Raw genomic sequence first — 27,912 nt, forward strand, 5'->3', positions numbered from 1 at the left:
TTACCATGAAATGACAGTTGTTATTGTGTGCATATTATAGTTGTGGAACACTGGTAGTCACATAACTGTAGTCGATATAAAATGTATCTAATTATGTTTGTGCTAAATACAGTGTATTCATACAACACAAGACTTAATACAATAAACTATGCTACAGTAGATTGTTCACTATCTGCATTATACACTGATTAATAAGGGTTGCATGTGGGGTTTAATGTGTGCATATACAAACACCATGAATAATTGTCCAAAAGAAAACAAAGTCAAATATATAATCAAATTGCATTGCTCTGAAAAGCATGCAGCTACAACTACTGAAGTATAATAATTCAACTGTCTGTACAGATCATTTCCAGAGTTACTTTTCATCTTCTGTCTTTTGCTTGATTAAACGAGGTGATGACTTGCTCTTTTGATACTACAGTATATAGAAGATAATTTATACCAGTAAGTAACAACTTATGACAGTGTATATATCACTGACCTCTTCATTATAATGAATATTTTGCCTCACTGTTGTAGTAGGGTTAGCTTGTTCTTTTGGTTGTATTTTAAGTTGTTTGATAGTTTGCTCTTTGTCAGCAAGAACAGACTCTAGCTCTTCAATTTTCCTTGATAGTTCAAGATTTGACATGAAAGGAATTTCTGTAGCACTATAGTGATAGGTGGCTTGAACATTGGGTATTTCTGTACAGACTTCAGCAATAAAAGGTCGTCTGCCAGGAGAATTTTTCAAGCACTTCTCGATAAGCGGTCGGCATGACATTGCAGATGATGGAATGGCCTTCAAATATTTTTCTCTTCTGTCAACTTCTGACAAAGCTTTCATATCTTGTGATAATGAGTCAATTATCACTACCTGATCTGCTGGTATGGGATACATGTGGGTTAAGGTGTGAATCATCACACAGCCTAAAGAGAACACGTCAACAGGTTTACCATAATGTGGTGAAGCAGACACAACTTCGGGTGGCATAAATGCTTGTGTACCAGGGTTTACTGTATATGATTTCTTGCTATCTGCAGTAACCAATTTCGCCACACCAAGATCAGCTATCTTAGCAGTACAATATTTACTCAACAGAATGTTATTGGAGGAAAGGTCTCTATGTATAACATTGTGTGCATGAAGATATTGGAGACCCAGCGACACATCCATTAGAAGTGAAAGCTTCACAGAAAGACTGGTATCATTTTGTTTGTGTTGTTCCAAAAATTGAGATAAACTACAATGCATCTTCTCCATCACAAGCCATGGTAGTGTAGCATCTACACTGGAATAGTAGATACCTAGGAACTGGACTATGTTAGGGTGTATCAGTTTGCTACAATTAACACATTCTTCATAAAACTTTTTCCTCAACACCTCCAAACTTTCACCGGCAGAATACTCTATGAGGATCTTGTGGATATCTTTGGCAGCACAAGTTGTTCCATGTACACACACCTCCTTTACAACTCCATATGAACCTCGACCAATTTCTTTATTCAAATCAACAACTCCAGTTAACTTCTTTATGTTCTTCAGCGGATGATCACCTTCCTATCATGTAATGATATGGCAATTTAACTACCTTGTACACCACACAAAAAGTTTTTGAAAGTAATTTTTAGTGCATAGGATTAATATTTACAATCTGATAGATTCTACAATACTTTGAATACTGCTCTATAATCAAATGGTTCAATCTGACAGACATTAACATGTACAATTGTGCAAGTGTGAATGGCCTTAAACTGTTGTAAATTATCCATTTTATATAGCCATGCTGCATATACACCACTGAAAAGCCACTAGCATGCACAAGTATATGTACCACTCTACAACATCTTTTCATTATAAACACACCTTATGTTTAATATGTATTATTTCTACTTCATCAGACAACTGTGATACTAGTTCCTCTAGTTGTTTAACCCTCTTGTCCTTTTCATCACAGCATTGTTGAAGTTGTGCCTCTTTGTCATCCATAGCTTCCTAAACAAATTATAGTTTGTTTAACTGCACAACATATAACTCCAATATGCATTAGTTAAAACACAACAAAACAAATAGTACATACTAACTTGCATTTGTTCTATAGTTTCTTCACTAGTCTTTGCAAGTGTTTGTTGAGATTCGATGACCTGTTTTACTAAAGACTCCAGGTCTTCCAATTTGACAGATTGGTCATTAATTATTCTCTCTAAAACAAGTACTTTCCCCTCCTCCCCATGTTCTTTAATCTGGGTAATAGACAGAGGCATGTAGACTAAGCCAGAGATATGCACACACATAGAGAGCATTTGATCTTAGCTTTTATAGCTACCTGTAAAATTGTGACATTTGTACGGCGCTCAGTCTCACCTGACTTATGTAGCCATTCAATTGCTGATCGAAATTTTCTTTCATAGATTTAATCCGTTTATCATATGTAGCTTTCATTTGTTTAAGTGTATCTTCCTGAGAATCTTGCGATTTACTGTCATCTTCTCTTCTACTAGTACTTATCTTCATTATCTATGGTACATATTCATGTACACAATGATCTTTAAGTGGATGGAGATCAATAACTATTTTACTATATTAAAATTTGTTGACACACAAGCACTGCTAAATTGTACGTGTGGTATCTGTTGGTCACAAGTCATCATATATGACTTAAGAAATATTCAAACACTGACACTCAGATTGATGTCAATTATTTTGGTAAAGGACAGATTGTCTATCCATGCCAAATGCACTACAACCTTCTCAGTACAACACATTAATTTGCCTTTCCTAGCTTTAAACAAATCTTACAATGCTTGCATAATTGGTTACATAATCACACATCATAGGGTTATATGATATATGAACAATCTCCTCTGGGTCCAGCCACCCTAAAAAAAAACCAAGTAGGTTGCCTAGCAACTAAGTCAGGCCACATTTATGACATTTCATGCAAGGATGGGTCTAGAATAATAAGCACACTTTCTTTATGAGAACTGGCATAATTATGGAACAAATGGGACGGGATGGGACGGGACGGAAACAGATTTGAGAAACAGAAGAGAAACAGATGGGATGGAATCAGGTTTCTGAAGAGTAGCTAGTTCCTTTTGTGATATGGACACAGATTTCATTTTTTTAAATCAAGTGTCTAAGAAAAATAGGAGATAGTAGAGATCATTACATCAAAAGTGCTGAAACAAGAAAGATCAGTACAAATTTAATTCCTGGCCCATACAGTTAATTAGCGATAACTTTAGCAGAGACATAGTACATAAGTAACACCCATAAAAGGTTTACAAAAGCTTTCTAGTTTTTTTGTAAACCCTTTGTAAAGCTTTTGTTTTTGGGGCCTTCTCATCCCTTTGCTATTGTTGGGTATTCTGTGGTTTTCTTATATGCAAATCCCCTAGCCACACAGCAGGGCAATTGGAAACAGTAGAAATGGAAACCAGAAACAGAAAATGGAAATGATCAAATTGTGATATAAGTGCACCCTAGAGTAAAACCCTTGTTTACTGGCCACCTCTTAAAGACCACCTTCTTATAAGACCACCTCTGTACAAAGACCACATTGTAATTAGATCTCAAAGATGGCTAAGGCGTACTGACCATTTCATGGTCACCTTTTATAAAGACCACCTCTTCACATTGCAATAGCTAGGCTCCAAACATCCTATGTATGTCATGACTGCTTTATCTGAACAACTAAAAAGACTAGACTCTTAAGGTCATCATCTCCTACAAGACCTCGTTCTCGTTGATACAGTAGGTTGTAGTGTACTAGCTACATTTCACTTGCATGGAATATATTTTTTGTATGACACATTCTGGTACCATATTATTATCTACGCTGGTACAAACTAAACAATGATGGTATATTACTTGAGTGAAGTGTGGACAGAGAGATGACATTGATATGAGTCATGAAATACATGTTTGAAGGTTACTAAATATTACCATGTAAAAAAGAGGTGGTCTTCATCAAAGGTGACCACAAAGTGGTCCTTAGCCATCTTTGAGATCTAATTACAATGTGGTCTTCATAACAAGGTGGTCTTTAAGAGGTGGCCACTAAATAAGGATTTTACTCTAGGGTACATTTATATGACAATTTGACCATTCCATTTTCCATTTCCACTTTCCGTTTCCAGTTTTCATTGTTTCTAATTGCTCCACATGCATGGTTGAAAGAGTTCATCACACACACACACACACACTACACTACACTACACTACATATACACACACATATTCACAACCCACCCCACACAAACACACATGCACACACATGCACAGTACACCATGCACAGAGAATGCATACATGTCACACTACATACGTATTTCAAAATTCAGCTTTCCAATGAACATACAAAATCAATAATATCAGTGCCCACTTAGAACAATCTACAGAAAGCCTCTGACTCACATAAGACCTACCAGAACTTTTAATGTATCTTGTCCTGCATCTGTGTGTAGGGGCAGATTTAAAGGAGTCAAGGAGGGCTCTTGACCCCCATCCAACTTTTTTAGTATGCATGTCACCTGCGCTGTAAACTGATGATGTGAACATCTCATTCAAATGTATTGTCATTTTATTTGTGACATTAAGCTATACAAACGTTATTCAGGGGCGGATCTAGGATTTATAAAAGGGGGGGCTACCTCAAGGTACTAATTTCTTGGGTGGAGGTGTGCTTTGTACACCTCCTAGCATGTAAAACATGCTGGAATTAGGGGGGTCTGGGGGCATGCCCCCCAGGAATTTTTTGAAAAATAGATGCTAAAGCAATTTGGAGACATTTCCACATAAAATGCATATTTCTGCCTGTAGATATTTTATATACTGCCTTTAGATATATATGGCTCTCTGCAGCATTTGCTAATGGAAAGGTTTGGGTAGGTTCAGACAACCAAGCACATGATGCATCCTCTCACAATTGCATGCATTATAGATTAATAATGTTGAAACTGGAAACTTTTGAAATTTGAATGATACGAGATTGAATCTGAGAGCATTTTCAATGGAAATTGTGTACCTGAATTAAATATACCAGTACCAGTAATAACTACACAAGTAGATGACAAGTCTTTTAAACAGACCAATGCACTATAGGTGCAGGCAGATTTGGAAAAATTCCATAACAGAACCAAATTTTATGCTTACACTGAATGTTCTATTAGAGTAGTTAGGTGACTGTTCTATTAGAGTATCTTGATCTTTTACACCTCCAATGTTGATCCGGGTCCTTGTTGCATAACCTTTATAATCCACTAATAATGCCTTGGGTTTATGAGTACTTGTATTATTAGTGATCATATAATTATGCTAAGACAAAATTTTTATTATGATCCTCAACATATTGATCTAAAAGTGAAGGGGGGGGGGCTTCAGCCACCAAAGCCCATCCCCTAGATCTGCCCCTGTTATTGAACATCATCACTCCAATCTTTATCATGTAATTGCTGTAGCTTCAATGGCAAGCCAATGTGCTAATTGAAACCCATGATAAAAAAACATAGAATGCTTGATCTGCAGCACCCTATCAGAGTTGCATCCCATAACCCACCACAGTTTTGCACATGCCTTAGTTGTTTTATCTTTGCTTCCCCACAAATTTATGCAAAACACTTGAATGCTGTGAAGACAGTTGAAAATGCTACTCATACACATCATGATGGCTAAATAGTATGTATCTACATACTAGATGCATGTATAGCCAAACAACTGTATATGGGATTGCATATGTTTTTAATACATTCAGTAACTTTCTTCAGCTGTCATCAAAGTTGAATAACTACATACTAAAACCTTATCAGTATTCAGAGTTTGTTAGCAGTCACTCCAGATACCATTCTATTGCTGCTATTACTATGATGTCCATAGTTAAGCATTAACAGTCAAACCCTTTTCAAAAATTGGGCATGTCAACTCTTTGTCCATAAATCTGGATCCACCTCTGTGTGTGCATGTGTGCATGCATGCATGCGTGCGTGTGTGTGTGCGTGCTTGCATTTGTGTGTGTGTATGTGTGTGTGAAAATATAGTACACTAACTTGCAGTTTTGTAGATTTGAGTAACTCCTGAGCACGCCACCAGAAATTGTGATCATGCTCCTGCAACATAGGTACATACACACACACTATCACAACTGCATACATATTATATACAATTTAATACAAATTGAAATTTGTAACAAAAACTGCAACATACACTACAGTAGCCCACAATAACTGCTATTTTGCATTTCACATTAGTTATAACTTCTAAGCTGATGTTGTGCAATGCCTATAATGCAAGATGCCTATAGCTGGTAATTTGTAATTATTTGCTTACTACCAAATAATTACTTTAAATTGATAAATTTTGCAATTTAATTACGGTGATTATTCACTCATCTAGTTGTGTACCTTAACCTCCTGTGAATCATCACCCATGCTCCTAGCAACCGCTTTCGACAGTTGTGCATTTTCGATCTTTAGCTGTTCAATTTGAATTTCCGATTGTCTTAATGACTTCTCCATGGTCTTCAGTATTTCATCATACTCTGCTTTTAAGTTTTCCATTTCTGCATCTTTTTGGAGAATATTGTCCTATTGGCATATATGATTAAATTAAATTTTTACCTTTGTTATTTAGTAGCGTACAGTATGTACCATAAACTCCAGTTATTAGGCGGATACAGCTATTAAGTGCACATTGCCTGTTAAGCGCATATGGAATACTTGCAATAAACACTTCTTATTAAGCGCGTATAGTTGAAATCACTCCTGCAAGCTAGTACTATGTAGAATGGTAGTAAACTACCAATAGAACAAGCCAGAAGTGTCACAGTACACTCGATACTTCGCCAGGCACGTGTCTAGCAGATACCACTGCCTGCATTAACGAGCGTACCTGACTTTTCAGGACTGTTGTTTCCTCGACTGAAGAACGTTTGACTGAACGCTGGTACCGTACGTGACGCAAGGAAATTTTGACGTCAAAAAAATTTGACGAATTTGACGAATCGGTTTAATTCGTCAAATTTAAATTCATCAAATGTTTATAAGCACCCTTAAAAATACAGGTTTTGCCTACAATTTCTTGATTTTCGTCAACATTTTATTCGTCAAATCTGCTGAAGTATGAATTCGTCAAATTTTATTGACGTCAAAATTTCCTTGCATACGGTAACTAAATCGCTAGAAAAATGTGGTGGGCATGAGTAATACTCTCCTAGCAGCGTTGAAACCGGGTCGGGTCATCCGGGTCCGACCCGGTTTACAAATTATCCGGGTCTGACCTGTATTGGATCACGTGGGAAACGAAATTGTTCGTTTGACTACATGGAAACTTATAAACGCTATCGCGTAGCTCTTTCGTGAGCCACGCCCACTTATCTAGTTACCAACATACGCTCAGCTACGCCCATTTATTAGTAAGTGCAATATGTAGCACGAAACTGAGGGTATCTATGGTGAGAGGTAGCTATTGTCAGTAGGTGATGACCTTTTTTTTTTTGGGGTCTTCAACTTACAGCTAGGGTGAAGTTGCAATGGAGTAAAGTATCAATTATCGGACAATATGATGTTCGGACAGCTGCCATTCACTTCCTGGAAATCCTGCAGCTTTGGTTATTGTACCAAAAGGTAGGCTACAATAAGCAATAATTATCCTCCAATAATCAATCAGCTTTGCATGGTTAAAAGTTTAAGAGTTACAGCCAATAGTATGCTTAGTCCGATAAAATCTATGCTCGGATAAAACTATCAGTTGTCGGACTTTGATTTTTACTACCAGTAAACAATGTCCAATTTATTTCGAATTTGTATGCAATATACCTGTACTCATTAGCTATTAATGGCCAAAAATGGTTTCGTTATCATTAGCATAGAGGGAGTACAAGCCTCCCAATTTTTAGCGGTATTGTCGGACGCCCTCTGCTTTAATTTAGCCATGCCCACCAACAGAGTTCATGCTTTTTGCAACAAATGCACCAGTGCTAAACCACAGAAGAAGGTAAATAAATATCTTTCAAGAGTAGAGGTGTGTTTTAAAGTTGATATTCAGGATATTTCTATTGGAACGCAGTATTTTTGGCTCATAAATGAAGGAGATGCACGCTAGGTGGAAAATGAAATTACGAGGCACAACTTTCTGACCAACCACATTTGTTAGTCTTGGTGCCTCAATCGCGAGTACCACCTAGAAATGAAAAGATGTTCCATTTTCTACCTTCTATGGATGCACAAAGCAACATTTTCGTCCTTTTTGTTTCACCCATATAAGGTAGAGAAAGAAAAGCCTTTCAATTTCCGTGACAGTATTTGTGATAGGACACCAAGACTAGCATATGTAGATGGTCAGAAGGTGGTTTTGCATAACTTCATTTTTCCACCTTGCGCGCATCTCCTTCATTTAGGAGTCAAAAATACTGCGTTCCAATGGAAATATCCTGAATATAAACTTTAAAGCACACCTCTACTCCTGAGAGATATTTATTTACCTTCTTCTGTGGTTTAGCACTGGTGCATTTGTTGCAAAAGCATACAAACTCTGTTGGTGGGCATGGCTAAATTAAAGCGGAGGGCGTCCGACAATACCGCTAAAAATTGGGAGGCTCGTACTCTCTCTATGCTAAAGATAACGAAACCATTTTTTGGCTATTAATAGCTAATGAGTACAGGTATATTGCATACAAATTCGAAATAAATTGGACATTGTTTACTGGTAGTAAAAATCAAAGTCCGACAACTGATAGTTTTATCCGAGCATAGATTTTATCGGACTAAGCATACTATTGGCTGTAACTCTTAAGCTTTTAATCACACAAAGCTGATTGTTGGAGGATAATTATTGCTTATTGTAGCCTACCCGTTGGCACAATAACCTAAGCTGCAGGATTTCCAGGAAGTGGGTGGCAGCTGTCCGAACATCATATTGTTCGATAATTGATACTTTACTCTATTTACTCAACATGAATCGAACGCTCAAAACGTAGTCTCGCTCGCTCGAGACTAGCCGAAACATAGCTCTTATCGCACGCCTCGGCTTTAATTCATCCGGGTCAGTGGGTCATCCGGGTCAGCAGTAGTGACCCGGTTTCAACATAGATAATATACCCCCTTGGATTGGAAACTAGTAAGCGCCCCTGGTTACAGGCTGGTTCCGCGCCCCTTCAATAACAAGACAAGTTTCTCTGGGCGAAACAAGACTCACCACTAGTAAAAGGTTCTTTCTCAAGATGTTTTGGAAGCCAACAGCAAGTTTCAAGGCAAATTGGCTCTTTATTGTGCGAACGGTAGAAGCGAAACTGAACGCAAGATCAGCTGGTTTGGACACATTCAAGGAAAATACCGAAACCCTGTACGCTACGCCTTTCGCACTCAGACCACACCATGGAGCATTATTTGATGACTTCGTAGTATAAATTGTGTAGCGATACTGTTTAGAATCACAGAGAGAATGTGCTTCCAATTTTGCCAGAAAATACCATCTCAAAAACCTACCAAAGAAGTTATGGGAAGGCATGTTATTTAGCCGAAGCAATTCTTTATAGCATAGTTAACCTTGTGATACTTTCGTTTTCTACCTACACTTAGTTTAGCCAAGAATGTGCTTCCAAAAAAGCATGTAATCCACCATTGTAAGGCCTTCCGACCAAGTGACGTGAAGTGGTCCAACTAACCAGAACAATTATCTAACAACACCACAAGTCACTCTCGTTACAAAATAAAGTCGTTCATACCACCGTTCTGCTGTAATAGGATTAAATTTGTTGAGGCGCGAAACCAGCCTAAAGACACTGGTTCTTGTAGAAAGTCTATGGGCGCGGCGCAGTTTCCAATCCAGGGGGGTATATTATCTATGGTTTCAACGTTGTCTCCTAGCACAAACCCATTACAATCACTTATTAAGTGCATGCGCTTAACAAGCGTAGTGTATTTCTCAAATAATCCTCCAAAAATTATAAGCGCACGCGCTTAATAACCGAAGTCTGCAGTAGTAATACTTAGTACTATGGTTTACATAACCAAAATGGTAGGATAAAAATTAGATTTTATAGTACATAATATTATAGTCCGCATCATATTTCTCAGTGCTACAATTACTGAGTGTTTTTGCTGACTCACCGATTGACTGACTGAATGACTGACTGCACTCACTCACTCACTCACGCACTCGCTCACTCACTTACTCCCTCACCCACTTACTCATCCACTCACTCACCCACTCAAACACTCATAGCTTTAAAATTTTGCTAGTATAGCCAACTACTTGCATGACTTTCCTTATCTGCATTTAACTCTCCATACAATATATCCACCAAGAAATACCACCACATAATTTAAGTTTTCTATAGTATATAACACACATATAAGAGCAGTGTGATTTAATTTTTATACAAGCTTGTACTGTATATGACAACAGTTTACCATTGCAGATTTCATTTCTTGAGTAAGTTGACGTGTAAATTTCTTTAATGATTTATTTTCCATTTCCCTCCTTATGTACTCTTCCCTGTGTACGACAACCTGCACATTAGTCAGTACATATCATATGATTACAATATCAAAGTATATACTGAAGTGACTTACATGCTTTTCATGATCAGTATGTTCTTGTAATGATGATGCCGTATTCATCTCCTAAACAAGCAAAAAACATCTATGCAATTCTTGTCTAGCCATTCATACAAATCTGATTTCACAAAAATATACTAACATAATTGAAAGAAATAAGTGCCAGTTACATAGCTTATGTAACATGGATATTCTCCTACTGTACATGAAAAGCCAAAACTTGATATATAGAGCTTATGGAGCCAAAGACTAAACCATATATGTGACCGAATTTTGGAAAATCACCCATATAGGCGTGCATGAAATAATTAGAATTTTCAAGTTTAGTGGGTTGCTAATAAGAGCAGGGCACAGTTTTGAAAATATTTCAAGAATTTTATAGTAATGTAAGGTATTGAGAATTGCTTAAAACCATCAACAAGTAGATTTGTGTTATAAAGTTTGTGATCAGATCATTTAATATTTTAGGTGTCAAATGTGCCCATATGGGTGATTTTCCAAAATTCAGTCACATATATGTTATATATGTGTTGTATATCAAGACACACAACAGTGTGTCATGTGGCCAAGTACAGCTACGTGCGGCCAAGTACAGCAACTAGTGCTGATGTGCGACAGACAAGTGTGTATTTTACAGGAACCAAGAAAGTGCTGTTTTCACGCTTTCATAGATGAATAGTACTAGTGCCTGAACAAAAATCAACCAGTTTTGCTGCAAAATTCCCCCAGGGTAAGGCACCTCCTATGAGTTGAATCTGCCCAGCCATCACTGAGATGTGTGCCTTCAAAGTTCATATTATTTTCTTCACATTTTCCTCCATCTTCTGCTTCTTTCTTCTTCTTTTCGCTCCACTCGCTATAGCTCACGCATGCTTTAGTCAATTGACTTCAAATTTGGAGGACAGTAAGATTGTAATGCAGCACATTTACAGTCCAATTTTCATACAGATCAAACTAAAAACAACTGCAGTTTTGAAATTTTTTATCATACCTACAGGGTAATCTACTTGATGGAATAGCTTGAAAATCAGTCTGTACATGAAATTACTAACATAGTGTGGTTTGAAAGTGCTGGGAGTATTATATAAAGCAAAACCAAACAAGTGAAAAAAGTGCGATTGAGATACTCTAATACTAGAATAGTCACTGAGAAGTAAAAAATGTGTGCAAAAAACATCAGAACAAACTTTCTCCAGGTTTTGAACCACACCTGTACTTGCAAGCCCGCCACTACTGTCAGTTGCTCATCTCACTTAATTTCTACCTTATAAATGAAAGTTCCAGTTTAATACACTAGAATGATAACTCGTAGATCTGTGAGTGGAAATTCTAGAACATTCTATATGCATTGTATTGAAGTGCTCAGAAAAAAAGTGTGCTCTATTAGAGTACTACAAAAATTGTTAAAATAGCCAAGTGTGTCATACAGCCAAGTACAGCCGGTGCAGGTGGGTGTCATACTCACTTTACGGAACCAAGAAAATGCCATTTTCATGTATCCATAGCTCGATAGCACTTGAACGGTAATTATTATTATTAACCATTTCTGCTGTGGAAACTTCCTCAGGGTAGGGCGTTTCCCATAGCTGAATCTGCCCAGCTATCTTCGCACCTTCAAAATTTGTCTTATTTCAGTTCTTCATTAATACATATAGCCACGCAGTCTTAAATGATTCCTGTAGTAAAGGGAAAAAGTTAAAAGGAAGTATCAAGGCCAACCATAGGCTGGCTTTCGAATTACACAAAAGAAGCGATATACGTGTAAAAACAGCCAAGCTGTGAAAGAAGGCAAAAAGCTTGGGTAAAAAAAGTTGTGAAATCAAACGTGGCAGCCACGAAATGGCTACAATGATGTTAATGCTTAATAATGGCTGTGTGCATTGTCAAAATCTATTAGCCATTTCTTGGCTGCCACTTTTGATTTCACAACTTCTGTCACCCAGGCTTTTTAAGACTGCACCTTTTTTCACAGCTTGGCTGTTTTATGTGGTATATACACATAATATACACATGCATGTTTTCAAGCACATAATAGCCAGTGTACCTCAGTAACACTAGAGAACCTCATTGTGCGCTGAACTTGTTGTGCAGCATGATCTGGCGTTGATGAATTTCTTTGTCTATCACTCATACTGGCATCTGTTCACATGAACCTTGTATGACCTGCAATATAGTAATGATACACACTCATATACATTTATGAAAATCAATGTTACATTTTAGTACTGACACCAATGTCAGTAAACATGCAAACATGTGTACACTGCATATACATGCAAACGGCAGTTGTGCTAGCTACATGACATTACCACCAGTGAAGAGCTCTGGACTACCAGTGTACTGCTCAGAGTTAGTGCATGCAGTCATATTTTCTTGTGGCAGGGCTGATATAGTGGTGTGTTTAAGTAACCAACAAAAGGCTATACCAATACTCATTCATCACAAATGAGAAGTCAAGAAACTTATATGACTCCTATACATTTGATAAAACAGTTGGGACATTTTACATATTCATTGTAACGGTTAATGACATCCCACGTTTATAGGAATAATTTCAATCTAGCAATTCAAATGCTAGAGATAATTTCTTTAGGCACATAGAGGTAGACAATATAATAGGGGTTCCAGATTACAGTATCACCACCAAGTACAAATTAATGACCTGCAGCTACACCATGTATCCATAATTGCCTTAACCAAATCCTGAGCCATGGCAGTGGCCCATCCCTTCACATAAAAAGAAGGGTCTGTTGAAATACAGATCTCATATTAGTATTTTAACCAAACAGAGCTATATACCAATGTCACATGCGTTCATATATAAGCAATAAATAAGTAATAAAGTAACTCAGTACTGTACTGTGTTACTGTAATACTCATTTATTGCTTATGAATGAATGCATAAATATATATATATATATATAGACTAATTTGCTGCGGACCTTAAATACAGATTTTAAGTGCCAATGGTTGGCTAATGATAAACACAAGTACATACATGAAACACTTGATCTTTATCTATACATATACTAGCTATTGCATGGCTTGTGTCTAATCGAGTTACCAGGGGTTGATCCAAAGGGGAGGGGGGAGAATGGGGTGGCTAGCCACTGGCCTTGCAACCACTGAGACATGTAATACGATTCTAAAATTATAATTATAATCATGAATAACACTCTTTTATTGTTATGTCAACAAATTCTTTGCATACTTTGTTCAATATGAACTAAATCCCTGCATTGCATGCCAATCGGTTTCCAATGCTACCCAGTACATCACCTTATAGTAATGAATTTATCCATGGGCAGTGGAGCAAGCTAAAGAGTAAGGGGGCCAGATCAGCTGTAAGCCGAAGACCAACAAACGAAAAAAGGTAAATGTCCTCCACCAACTACATCTCCTTGTTTATAACTACACATATGTAGCAAAGTAGCTTGCTACACTGCTTCTCTGAATACTGTGACTGCTCTATTAGAGTATATAGATCTTGACTGCTCTATTAGAGTATCTCAATCTTTTCTTGCAAACATTGTCCCATAAAGTGGAGGAGCCATGGCCCCCCATCTCCACCATCTATGCATTTATCAAAGATAATGGGCAGTATTAGCTACCACGTGCACCAGGCAGAGGAGTTTTTGAAGGGTCTGCTTTAAGGCTGAGTCAAGTTTATCTTCATATACCACTATGATTCTTCTATAATTGCCAGCAAATTACCCTAAGGCTGTGGCATAATGCAACTGCATCAAAATTGGTAAAATTTTACAGTTGGCTATTTTTAATAGCAAGCAGCAAAAAACATACAGGGTATATTATAGCTTTAAGATAATGTTTCTTCCTGTGGGGTATGTGATCAGTAGGAGACACACACACACACACACACATATCAAGACACACGGTAGTGTGTCGTGCGGCCCAAGTAGCCGGCGCGCCACACCGTGAGTATATTTACAGGAAGAAAGTAAACGCGATTTTCACACCTTTGTAGCTTCGTGATTCCTTATGCTATTAAAACCAAAGTTGCTACAGAAATGCCGGCGAGATAGGGGAGTCCACATACCAAATTTGAAGAAAATCACTCCAGCCATTTCCGAGATACGAGCGGCCAAAGTTTGGGTTTTTTTTCTTCGTTTTTTTCTTCTTCTACTTCTTTTCGCACACTTTGCAAAATCCGCAATAAAACACGAATGCGTGCTTGTACCGGGCTGAAATTTGGCTCACTTAAAGGGCTCATTAAGGCGAATCTCAGTACCAAGTTTGGTAGGAATCCGATGAACATTCACGGAGTTATGACCGATTATCTGCGTAAAATAAGGTCGAAGGTCTGTCACGCCTACAGGGTAAACCGCTTGAAGGAATGAGCTGAAAATTGCTATGTAGATAGAGTAACTATTGTAGGAGTGCCTTTTTGTGGTTTGAAAGGAATCCAGTTAAAGGCCATCGAGATATGACACAAAACCCAACCTATGTCCCAATTACGCGATCGACTTTTATGAATAAAAAAACTATTAGTTTTCACGCCTACCAGGCAAACCGCTTAGAACAGTGAGCTGAAAATCGGTGTGTAGCTGGAATAATTATCATAGAAAGTCCTTGCAGTAGTACAGAAGAATCGGATTACAAACCACTGAGTTATGATTCCAAAGCCAACTACGTGTAGCATATGCGAGATCGAGATACTCTAATAGAACAGTCACCCTAATAAAGCATTCAGCTACGTTTGTAACTTACTCCATTATAGAATTTCTTTGGCATTGCAAGTTATTCTGTAGGGAGTTCAGCTACAAACAGTTAATCTTATAGACAATTCAGCTACAAGCAAGTCATCCTGTAGAGAGTTCAGCTACAAATATGTTGCTGTAGAGATTCAGAACATTATAAGTCACACTGAAGAGAATTCAACTATAAACAAGTCACCTTGTAGAGAGTTCAGCTACAACAAGTCACTCTGTAGAGAATTCAGCTACAAACAAGTCACTGCGTAAAGGGTTCAGCTACAAAAAAAGCTACCTAGTAGAGAGTTCATCTAGATCAGCTACAAACAAGTTACTTTATGCAATGTTCAGCTACAAGTAAGTCACTCTGTAGAGAGTTCAGCTACAAACAAGTCACTCTGTAGTACAAACAAGTCACCGTGGAGAGAGAGTTCAGCAACCAATCAAAAAACCACCATGTAAAAGAGTTCAGCTATACAAACAAGATATAACTCTATAGAGAGATCAGGTAGAAACTAAACAGATCACACTGTAGAGAGTTCAGCTAGAAACAAGTCATCCAGACTGAGTAGAGAGATCAACTAGAAAACATCACCTTGTAGAGAGTTCAAATCACCCTGCAGATAGTTCAGCTACAAACAAATCACCCTATAGAGAGATCAGCTAGAAGAAGTCACCTTGTAAAGAGTTTAGCTACAAAGAAACTACCATGTAGAGAATTCAGCTATTAACAGATCATCCTGTTGAGAGTTCAGCTAGAAACAAGTCATCCTGTAGAGAGATCAACTAGAAGAAGTTACCTTGTAGAGAGTTCAGTTACAAAGAAACAACCATGTAGAAAGTTCAACTGCAAACAAATCAAACTGTACAGAGTTCAGCTACAAACAAATCACCCTGTAGAGAGATCAGCTAGAAACAAGTCACCCTGTAGAGAAATCAACTAGAAGAAGTTACCATGTAGAGAGTTCAGCTGCAAACAAACTATCACGTAGAGACTTCAGCTGCAAACAATTCACCCTATAGAGAGTTCAGCTACGAAAGGATCACCCTGTAGAGAGTTCAGCTAGAAACAAGTCATCCTGTAGAGAGATCAGTTAGAAGAAGCTACCTTGTAAAGAGTTCAGCTACAAAGAAACCACCATGTAGAGAGTTCAGCTGCAAACAAATCGAATTGTAGAGAGTTTAGCTACCAACAAATCACCATGTACAGAGTTCAGCTAGAAACAAGTTATCCTGTAAAGAGATAAGCTAGAAGAGGTTACCTTGTAGAGTGTTCAGTTATAAACAAACCATCATGTAGAAAGTTCAGCTGCAAACGAATCACCCTGCAGAGAGTTCAGCTACGAGAAGATCACCCTATAGAGAGTTCAGCTAGAAGAAGTGACCTTGTAGAGAATTCAGCTGCAAAGAAACCACCATGTAGATAGTTCAGCTGTAAACAAATCATCCTGTAGAGAGTTCAGCTACGAACAGATCACCCGGTAGAGTTCAGCTAGAAACAAGTCACCCTACAGAGAGATCAGCTAGAAACAAGTCATCCTGTAGAGAGACCAGCTAGAACAAGTCACTTTGTATGTAGAAAGTTCAGCTACAAAAAAAAATCACCCTGTAGAGAGGTCAGCTACAAACAAATCTCCCTGTATAGAGATCAGCTAGAAGAAGTTACCTTGTAGAGAGTTCAGCTACAAAGAAACCATCATGTAGAGAGTTCAGCTGCAAACAAATCACCTGTAGAGAGTACAGCTACAAACAAATCACCCTCTAGAAAGATCAGCTAAAAGAAGTCACCCTGTAGAGAGTTCAGTTACAAAGAAACCACCATGTAGAGAGTTCAGCTACAAACTAGTGACCTTGTAGAGACATCAGTTACCTTGTAGACAGTTCAGCTACAAAAAAACCATCATGTAGAGAGTTCAGCTGCAAACAAATCACCTGTAGAGAGTTCAGCTACAAACAAATCTCCCTGTAGAAAGGTCAGCTAGAAGAAGTCACCTTGTAGAGAGTTCAGCTACAAAGAACTATCATGTAGAGAGTTCAGCTGCAAACAAATCACCTATAGAGAGTTCAGCTACAAACAAATCTCTCTGTAGAGAGATCAGCTAGAAGAAGTTTCATTCAGCTACAAACAAATCACCCTGTAGAAAGATCAGCTAGAAGATGTTACCTTGTGGAGAGTTCAGCTACAAAGAAACCATCATGTAGAGAGTTCAGCTTCAAACAAATCACCTGTAGAGAGTTCAGCTACAAACAAATCTCTCTGTAGAGAGATCAGATCAGCTAGAAGAAGTTACCTTGTAGAGAGTTCAACTACAAAGAAAGCATCATGTAAAGAGTTCAGCTGCAAACAAATCACCTGTAGAGATTTCAGTTACAAACAAATCTCCCTGTAGAAAGGTCAGCTAGAAGAAGTCACCTTGTAGAGAGTTCAGCTACAAAGGACCATCATGTAGAGAGTTCAGCTGCAAACAAATCACCTGTATAGAGTTCAGCTACAAACAAATCTCCCTGTAGAGAGATCAGCTAGAAGAAGTTACCTTGTTGATAGTTCAGCTACAAACAAATCACCCTGTAGAAAGATCAGCTAGAAGAAGTTACCTTGTGGAGAGTTCAGCTACAAAGAAACCATCATGTAGAGAGTTCAGCTGCAAACAAATCACCTGTAGAGAGTTCAGCTACAAACAAATCTCCCTGTAGAGAGATCAGCTAGAAGAAATTACCTTGTAGAGAGTTCAGTTACAAAGAAACCACCATGTAGAGAGTTCAGCTGCAAAGAAATCACCCTGTAGAAAATTCAGCCACAAACAAATTGCCCTGTAGAAAGATCAGTTAGAAGAAGTTACCTTGTAGAGAGCTCAGCTACAAAGAAACCATTCTGTAAAGAGCTCAGCTGCAAACAAATCACCTGCACAGAATTCAGCTACAAACAAACCACCCTGTAGAGAGATCAGCTAGAAGAAGTTACTTGTATATTGTTCAGCTACAAACAATTCACCCTGTAGAGAGAGCAGCAAGAAGAAGTCACTTTGTAGAGTGTTCAGTTACAAAGAAACCACCATGGAGAGTTCTGTAATAAATATATGTATTATATATATAATTTGTACATTTACTGATAAAATCAGAAATATTTAAAGTACATCTGCTTCATCTTTTCTTCTTCCTGTGGAAAAGAAAAAAAGACAGGTTTAAAAAGTCCCAAAGCAGGCCATAGGCCAGCTTTGGGGTATACAAATACAAAAAGAAGTGAAATCTAATCCAAAACAGCCAGCTGTAAAAAAAGTGCGCGGCCCTCAAAAAGGCTATGGTGAAAAAAGATGTAAAATCCAAGGTGGCGGCCAAGAAATGGCTGTGATGGTAGGTTAATGGTAAAAATTTTAATAACGGCAATTTAGATGAATTTTCTGCCAAGACCAAGCGGCACAAAAATTCACCTGAATTGTTGTTATTAAAATTTTTACCATTAACCTACCATCACAGCCATTTCTTGGCCGCCACCTTGGATTTCACATCTTTTTTCACCATAGCCTTTTTGAGGGCCGCACACTTTTTTTACAGCTGGCTGTTTTGGATTAGATATATATATCAATGGAGAAACCTAAACTATCATCTCCTACATACAACAGAGAGGAATGTGTAGTATGTGCATAGGTGTCACAGGCGTGATCAAAAGTTCATAATATATATACTGAGGAGAGTATCCTACTCTCATATACCCTTGTAGACAGGGCCGCCCAGAGAAATTAAGGGGCCCAGGGCAAAGAGTTAAATTGGGGCCCCAGAGGTAAGGAGGTTTCCATTCTGAATCACAACTTCACCCAACCTGTAAGTTGAAGACCAAAAAAAAAAAAGCTGCTCCTCTGAAGAATACTGTGACTGCTCTATTAGAGTATTTGGATCTCACTGCTCTATTAGAGTATATGAGTATATCAATCTTTTAAACAGGTATTCAAGGGGCCCTTCGTGGGGCCTCCTGAGGCCCCTTGGGGCAAAATGCCCCAGTTGCCCCCCCCCCCCCCCCCCTGTGGGCGGCCCTGCCTGTAGAAAGGAAGATTGTAAAGTTATGAAGTAGAACTTCTGAGTTCGCCAGTTTTTCTTAGTATAACTAATGATGTCATTAGTTGAACATGGTATCAATTGAATGCGTGCCTAACAACATCGCTAGCAACCAAATTAACTCCGGCTCTAAGCATTTCTCACCGAACTACAATCAATCCTTCATAGGTTAAGACCGCTTTGCAGTCGTTTCTTACTAGGCCATTCATGAATACGGCTATCCTGAGCATTGCGAGTGTGAAATGGTACTAATGATTTGTGCACTTTTACGGCTGCTCGTACACAACATATCAAGACACACGATAGTGTGTCGTGCGGCCCAAGAAGCCGGCGCGCCACACCGTGAGTATATTAACAGGAAGAAAGAAAACGCAATTTTCACACCTATGTAGCTCTGTGATCCCTTATCCGATTGGAACCAAATTTTCTAGAGACGTGCCGTCCAGTTAGGGGGTCTACATACCAAATTTGAAGAAAATCGCTCCAGCCATTTCCGAGATACGAGCGAACAAAATTTCGTTTTAATTTCTTCGTTTTTTTCTTCATCTTCATTTGGCACACTTTGCAAAATTCGCCATAAAACACGAATTCGTGCTCGGATTGGGCTGAAATTTGGCACACTTAAAGGGCTCATTAAGGCGGATCTCCGTACCAACGTTGGTAGGAATCCGATGAACATTCACGGAGTTATGACCAATTATTGCGTAAAATAAGGTCGAAGGTCTGTCACGCCTACAGGATAAACCCCTTGGAGGAATCAGATGAAAATTGATATGTAGATGGAGCAACCATCGTAGGAGTGCCTTTTTGTAGTTTGAAAGGAATCGAGATAAAGGCCATGGAGATATGACACAAAACCCAACCTGTGTCAAAATTACGCGATTGATTTTTATGAATAAAAAAACTATTAGTTTTCGTGTCTACCAGGCAAACCGCTTAGAGCAACGAGCTGAAAATCAGTATGTAGCTGGAATAATCATCATAGAAAGTTCTTGCAGTAGTACAGAAGAATCGGATTACAAATCACTGAGTTATGATTCGAAAGGCAACTACGTGCAGCAAATGCGAGATAGAGATACTCTAATAGAACAGTCACCCCAATAAAGCATTCAGCTGCATGTATAATTTACTCAGTTATATTACATTGCAAGTTATTCTGTAGGGAATTCAGCTACAAACAAGTCACCCTGTAGTCAGATCAGCTAGAAGAAGGTACCTAATAGAGAGTTCAGCTACAAAGAAGCCATCGTGTAGAGAGTTCAGCTCAAATAAATCACCCTGTAGAGAATTCAGCTAAAAACAAATTTCCCTGTAGAGAGATCAGCTAGAAGAAGTTACCTTGTAGAGAGTTCAGTTACAAAGAAAGAATCATGCAAAGAGTTTAGCTGCAAACAAATCACCCAGTAGAAAGTTCCGCTATATGGACAGATCACACTGTAGAGAGTTCAGTTAGAAACAAGTCATCCTGTAGATTGATCAGCTAGAAGAAGTCACTTTGTAGAGAGTTCGGCTACAAAGAAACCACCATGTAAGAGTGTTCAGCTGCAAACAAATCACCTGTAGAGAGTTCAGCTAGGAACAAGTCACCCTGTACAGAGATCAGTTAGAAACAAGTCATCCTGTAGAGAGTTCAGCCTGAAGAAGTTACATTGTAGAGAGTTCAGCTACAAAGAAACTACCACATAGAGAGTTCAGCTGCAAACAAATCGCCCTGTAGAGAGTTCAGCTACAAACAAATCACCCTGTAGAAAGATCAGCTAGAAGAAGTTACCTTGTAGAGAGTTCAGCTACAAACAAATCACCCTGTAGAGAGTTCAGCTAGAAACAAGTCACCCTGTAGAGAGATCAGCTAGAAACAAGTCACCCTGTAGAGAGTTCAGCTAGAAGAAGTTACATTGTAGAGAGTTCAGCTACAAAGAAACTACCATGTAGAGAGTTCAGCAGTAAACAAATCGCTCTGTAGAGAATTCAGCTACAAACAAATCACCCTGTAGAAAGATCAGCTAGAAGAAGTTACCTTGTAGAGAGTTCAGCTACAAACAAATCACCCTGTAGAAGGTTCAACTACAAACAAGTCACCCTGTAGACAGTTCAGCTAGAAGAAGTTACATTGTAGAGAGTTTAGCTACAAAGAAACTACCATGTAGAGAGTTCAGCTGCAAACAAATTGCCCTGTAGAGAATTCAGCTACAAACAAATCACCCTGTAGAAAAATCAGCTAGAAGAAGTCACCTTGTAGAGAATTCAGCTACAAACAAATCACCCTGTAGAGAGTTCAGCTAGAAACAAGTTACACTGTAGAGAGATCAGCTAGAAACAAGTCACCCTGTAGAGAGTTCAGCTAGAAGAAGTCACATTGTAGAGAGTTCAGCTACAAAGAAACTACCATTTAGAGAGTTCAGCTGCAAACAAATTGCCCTGTAGAGAATTCAGCTACAAACAAATCACCCTGTAGAAAGATCAGCTAGAAGAAGTTACCTTGTAGAGAGTTCAGCTAGAAACAAATCACCCTGTAGAGAGTTCAGCTAGAAACAAGTTACACTGTAGAGAGATCAGCTAGAAACAAGTCACCCTGTAGAGAGTTCAGCTAGAAGAAGTTACCTTGTAGAGAGTTCAGCTAGAAACAAATCACCCTGTAGAGAGTTCAGCTAGAAACAAGTTACACTGTAGAGAGATCAGCTAGAAACAAGTCACCCTGTAGAGAGTTCAGCTAGAAGAAGTCACATTGTAGAGAGTTCAGCTACAAAGAAACTACCATGTAGAGAGTTCAGCTGCAAACAAATTGCCCTGTAGAGAATTCAGCTACAAACAAATCACCCTGTAGAAAGATCAGCTAGAAGAAGTTACATTGTAGAGAGTTCAGCAGTTTAGCTGCAAACAAATCGCCCTGTAGAGAATTCAGCTACAAACAAATCACCCTGTAGAAAGATCAGCTAGAAGAAGTTACCTTGTAGAGAGTTCAGCTACAAACAAATCACCCTGTAGAGAGTTCAGCTACAAACAAGTCATCCAGTAGAGAGATCAGCTAGAAGGATCACCTTGCAGAGAGGTCAGCTACAAAGAAATCACCCCACTTCATCTTTTCTTCTTCCTGTAGTAAAGAAAAAATGACAGGTTAAAAAGCCTTAAAGCCAGCCATATGCTGGCTTTGGGGTATACAAATACAAAAAGAAGTGAAATCTAATCCAAAACAGCCAAGCTGTAAAAAAAAGAGTGCGGCCCTGAGAAAGGCTATGGTGAAAAAAGATGTGAAATCCAAGGTGGCAGCCAAGAAATGGCTGTGATGGTAGGTTAATGGTAAAAAATTTAATAACAACAATTCAGGTGAATTTGGTGCCGCTTGGTCTTGGCACAAAATTCACCTGAATTGTCGTTATTAAAATTTTTACCATTAACCTACCATCACAGCCATTTCTTGGCCGCCACCTTGGATTTCACATCTTTTTTCACCATAGTTTTTCTCAGGGCTGCACTCTTTTTTTACAGCTTGGCTGTTTTGGATTAGATACATAATAACTTCATGATACGCCCTTCTACAGGGGTATATGAGAGTAGGATACTCTCCTCAGTATATATATTATGAATTCTTGATATGATCAATTTGTTTCATTAACCACTGGTGTCAAGCCTTTACTAGGATATTTTTTTACAAAATGCTGACATGATATCATGTGCATGCACAAGAGGTATCGTGCTACTGTGTGCTTCACTGTACAAGCTAGATGATATCATTTAATGCTAAGATATTCAGGACTCTCAGCTTAAAATCTGGGCCAGCCACCCACTATGGTTTATTTCTGGATCAGTGCCTGGATACTAATGCATATATACATGTTGTTTATATGTAAAGAGGTTTCTATCATCTGCCTGCTGCTACTTCATGCATAATTAATATTACACAAATTTAACAGCATTTGTTTATGGCAATGCAGTGCTTTACATACATGTTTTGCAGATAAAAGTTAATTTTGGATGAATTAGATCAATAGTGCTATAATTCCTTCTACAATAGAAACCATATTTCCAGTCACACCCTTATTAATGCAACTTAATGTATAAACGAAACTGACCAGATCTTCTACCAGTGCCAGCTTCTAGGTAACAGTTTTGCTTTAAAAGCAGGCAGTCTATGCATTAGACTCCCCAGTCTCCAAACTTGTGGGGGAGTAGTTGGCCCGTACAGGATCAGTGTAGTCCATTTGCTCCGTTTACACCATTCAGCTGGTGACATCACATAATAGACACGTATAGCCGGCTAACCTGTTTAATTTAAAAAAAAATATTTTTTCCTCTGGCCCTAATGGCACTCTCTTCCTCCCACACATTTCTATAGAATGCTAATTGAAAAATTAATTATAACCTACAGAAAAGAACCTATACAGAACCTACAGCATGCCCAGGGTTCAATGGGCAGGCAGGTGCCCCTTAGCAACAGCAAGATCAACTGTTGGAGGCACACACAGACACTTGGATCTTGAGTGTGATCCCCTGATGCACATAACTGAAGAACGGAGCAAGGAAAACCCCAAACTACAACGGAGCCAGTCCATCACCACAGAATATGGGGAATTCTACTTCTCGCTCAGCAGGCGGGCTAGTCTCGCGGCGCCCAACCCTACCTCTTTTTAGGGTCGGGCGCCACGAGACTACAGGCGGGCAAGATGTTTATAACCTAGGTCCAGTCTAGTCTGGCGCCGCCCGCCCCTTCGCATAAAGTAAGGGTCTGGTGAAATACAGATACTAAATCATTTCTAGCGCCCAGATTCGGCGCTAGCCAATTAGTGCATGCCAATGACGTTCACACAGAAATCGCCTTGGCAACACAATGCTTTTGTTCGAATTGAAGTGCAATCATCTGACGTAACAAGCAATACGTACGCTGTCTAATTGAATTCCTTTTGAAATGATTAGGTATTTGTATTTCACCAGACCCTTACTTTTTGCGAAGGAGCGGGCGGCGCCAGACTAGGTCCAGTCATGGATTTTTTCTCCTTTCTCCAACTTTTCAAACACACCTTAAGTAGCTAAAGTCTTTGAGCAGGCTGTAGGACCAGGTGTCCTACAGGCCTTCAGCACTTGTGCTGTAAAGCATAAATAAAATAAAATAAGTAGTGGTAGCAGCCCTTCCCATGCCACCTGAAGTGGAAAAAACAAGGGGGGTAAAACTCCCATGTTCCACCTCCCGAATCCGTTCCTCATAAGCTAACCTGCTTAATCAGCTGGTTCTACTTCTCAGGAAACTCTTTCAGATCTGCATGCGCAGTCGCTTCTAACTCTTGTGATTCCATGAACACGCCTATTACTAGGCATTCCAGTATCCGAGATTTTTTAATTAAAAAAATTATCCGTATATTCCCCAGTAGAACCCTGGCACAGAATAACAACTCGTGTTTAACTTGGGATTGCTCCTTCATCCGAGTTCCAATGAGGATGAAAATCGCTGTGGAGTTTGTCCACATGATGATCATTATGAAAATCTTAGTTTTATCGTGCGCGTTTAATACATATATTGTAATCTTTTTAAGATGTAAAATACCAAGAGTACATAATTATTTTACATGTACTCTAATATTGTTGAATAGTTGTGACACCTCCACTTTAGTTGTTTACCTTTATAAATTGTTTTACTTACTTACTTGAGATAGCCACTTGCCTATGGGTATACACCACTGCATTGAGAAGTGTGCAATAGATGAAACATATTTGCTCACCAATACCACAAAGCTTGCAATGATCGCTGAGATCCGATAAGATCTGAAGTTACTCTCATTACATGTACAAATTTGCAGCTAGAAGCAACTGCAGTTTCCAGATAGTCCAGGTTGCTAGATGGCTTCCTGATTCAATTGTGCCAGTTTTCCCTTTAAAATGTATGGAGAGCCCTGGAGAAAAAAATGTACCTTTTTTCAGTGTTTAAGCACTGTGCATGCCAAAGTATCTAATTCCAACCCAACAAACTATATATTTCTGAGATTGGCAATCAATACTCTATCTATTGAGCATATAAAAAGCCAAAATCAGGTTGGAATGCCTACGGCAGCAAGCGCGTCATCATTTCCCCTGAGGCTATAATTGTTTTCCATAAACTCCTCGCTACTAGAATCAAGTAGAGCACTGTTTTGAGTTTGAAGATAAGAAGATTAACGCTGTGTTTGCTGCTGCTGCTGCTGGTTATTAAGTCTGAATCATTCTGGCAAATTATGTAGACCCCTTTCTCGTACTATATCTATATTTGTATGGCACGTTCTGGTACAAACTAAGTGATGATGGTATATACGTGCAGAGTGGACCAAAATATGGGAGATGACATTGACCCCTTTCTATGAGTATAATTATGTGTTTGAGGCTTATATTACATGAAAAGAGGTGGTCTTCATATTGGGCAACCTTGAAGTGGTCTTATCAATTGGATAATCAAGTGTGCCTTAGCTACCTCTAGAATGTGGTCTTTGTACAGGGGTAGTCTTTGTAAAAGGTGGTCTTAAGTGGTGACCACAAAGTGAGGTGATACACACATAGAATGATTTGACCATTTCTGTTTTCCATTTTCAATTCCATTTCCAGTTTCACTGTTTCCAATTGCCCAAAGTCACTAGCATGATTGGCAAAGCTATTGGGTAAATAACAACAGATAATAGCTACACCCAGTATTGCTGCTATGGTAATAATTACAATCCAGTGGCAGATACAGAGGGGTTGCAATGGTTTTGACTGGAACGTCCTCTGATCATAGTCTTCGACTTTTGATCTTCGACTTACAGATAGGCTGAAGTTGAGTGGAACCTGAAACTCCCTCTGAAAATTTCTAGATCTGCCACTGCAATCAGAAAATTTTCATGTTTTTAATAATTCCATATGCAAATACATGTAAAAGACGCTAAGTCACCAGTCACTACTGGGTTCTAAACTGCTTAAAAGTATATTAAAAAGCAATGACATTGTCTTCAAACACATTAAAATGTTGTGAATTCCTATTTCACAGCCTTTTCACATATGGATTTGGGACAGTGATAGTAATTAAAAAGTAATGAATTTGTATTGAAATCTCAAAAAATTGTGAAATATCAATATCACTGCATTTTCACGAACTATACTGTTGAATGATAAAGTAATGAAAATGCAATGAATTACGACTACACAATCACTGGTAATATTTTCACATCATTTTCATGAAATTGATATACTGAAAATTTAATGATTTTTTGAGTACACATTTTCATGACATTTTCATGTCCAGTGTTTTGAACTATAACATGATGAAAAGTAAATGAATTTATTCTAATAAATATTTCATGAGATTTTCATAAAGTGCCAAAACACTTATGGCGTGGTTGAACGAAGAGAGCTGATAGAGCAGTGTGAGGTTAACATTGCCTTCTAAAATTTTCTGGCTACGTCTACACTAGTAATTATCTAAAACACATTAGAAGCCTACTCAAAAACTTTTAAAATTCAGCACAGGCCATACTATAGAAATGATGACTCAGAAACCTGATACAGACCAATTATGAGTATCTACTGAGCTACTGTCAAGAAGACAACATGGAATCTTCAAGACCTCAACAGTGAAACATGCAAATCAACAAGAAAAGCCAAGTATTTAAACTAGTTTGAATCTGTTGTAAAATAATTCTACAGTATGTTATACATTATGTGACCAAATTTGCGAAAAGGGGTGTTCCACACACAGCCAATTTTTATGAACTCGAAAGACTGTAACTCAGAAATATTACCCTGAAAATTGCTTCATCAACCAAGCTATGTTGGTGCTAACTACTGACCATCAATAGCTTTTCCAATGTGAAGTTATGAGTCTTCAAAGTTGGTAAATTGGATGTGTGTGGAAGACCCCTTTTCACAAATCCGGTCAAATACATGTGTGCACACACTTTCAGTATTGTACTGACACATAGATAATATTTATGATTTGATGTATAAACTGGAAAATCATTTAGCCGACCACAAATTAACAGACACGGCAATAGCTGTAATATTGTCACAGGAAAAGAATCTTACCAGGACACCGGCTGACTATGAGGACCTGTGAAAGTTTAATAGCATCTATACAAGCCAGGAAAGAATTGTCTCGCATTGCCAGACCATACGCCAGACGCTTATCGATATCCTGATTATAAGCGCCAGCTGTAATCGGTCTGGTGACATTACGACTCATTACCATTTCTACTGGAATGTAGCGGCGACATATGTAATGGCTGACATATGGTGATTTAAAGCGGTAGCTATTCCGCGCACCAGCCAGAGATTCATTACTACTGCACTATACTTGCAATTACACTGTATACACTACCTACAACCTAACAAGTGATAAGTAACAAAAGGGAGGAGGCTGTCCGTTTTCAGAGCATGCTAGAGGGCAACGATCATGCCCGGATACTGTGTCTACTGAGTACGCGCTAAACAAACAGTAAGTGAGTACGTAGTTCTTTTTGACGGGCATTAAAACAACACTATACATTCATACAGTAGTATTAAAACATGTACGAAATCTTACATGCCTTGCACAGGCTCTTTAGATAATATTCTATATAACGCCTCCCTAAACAAATGACGTAATATCGTCATTAGCAACGACTGTTATGGCGTAGTTACGGCT

The 27,912-nt window shown here is 38.5% G+C and overlaps 1 protein-coding gene across 3 annotated transcripts; it reads right to left on the bottom strand.

The window, feature by feature from the left end:
* LOC136259551 (uncharacterized) lies at window positions 1-27,891 on the bottom strand. 3 transcript variants are annotated; one of them, XM_066053018.1, is made up of 11 exons: window positions 27,811-27,891; window positions 12,581-12,699; window positions 10,552-10,602; window positions 10,390-10,488; window positions 6,382-6,564; window positions 6,028-6,087; window positions 2,348-2,500; window positions 2,068-2,226; window positions 1,850-1,978; window positions 485-1,543; window positions 1-418 (listed from the first exon to the last, which is right to left on the bottom strand). In XM_066053018.1, exons 2-11 carry the CDS (start codon window positions 12,665-12,667, stop codon window positions 359-361), a joined length of 2,040 nt encoding a protein of 679 aa, XP_065909090.1. In that variant the 5' UTR covers window positions 12,668-12,699; window positions 27,811-27,891; the 3' UTR covers window positions 1-358. The 3 variants fall into 3 exon arrangements, with proteins under 3 accessions (XP_065909090.1, XP_065909091.1, XP_065909089.1); XM_066053019.1 differs by having other exon boundaries at window positions 27,815-27,858; XM_066053017.1 differs by lacking the exon at window positions 27,811-27,891 and adding an exon at window positions 24,506-24,619.
* Between the last annotated feature and the right edge of the window lie 21 nt (window positions 27,892-27,912).

This window comes from Dysidea avara, chromosome 7 (assembly GCF_963678975.1).
Source record: "Dysidea avara chromosome 7, odDysAvar1.4, whole genome shotgun sequence".
Classification (NCBI taxonomy): Eukaryota; Metazoa; Porifera; class Demospongiae; order Dictyoceratida; family Dysideidae; genus Dysidea; species Dysidea avara.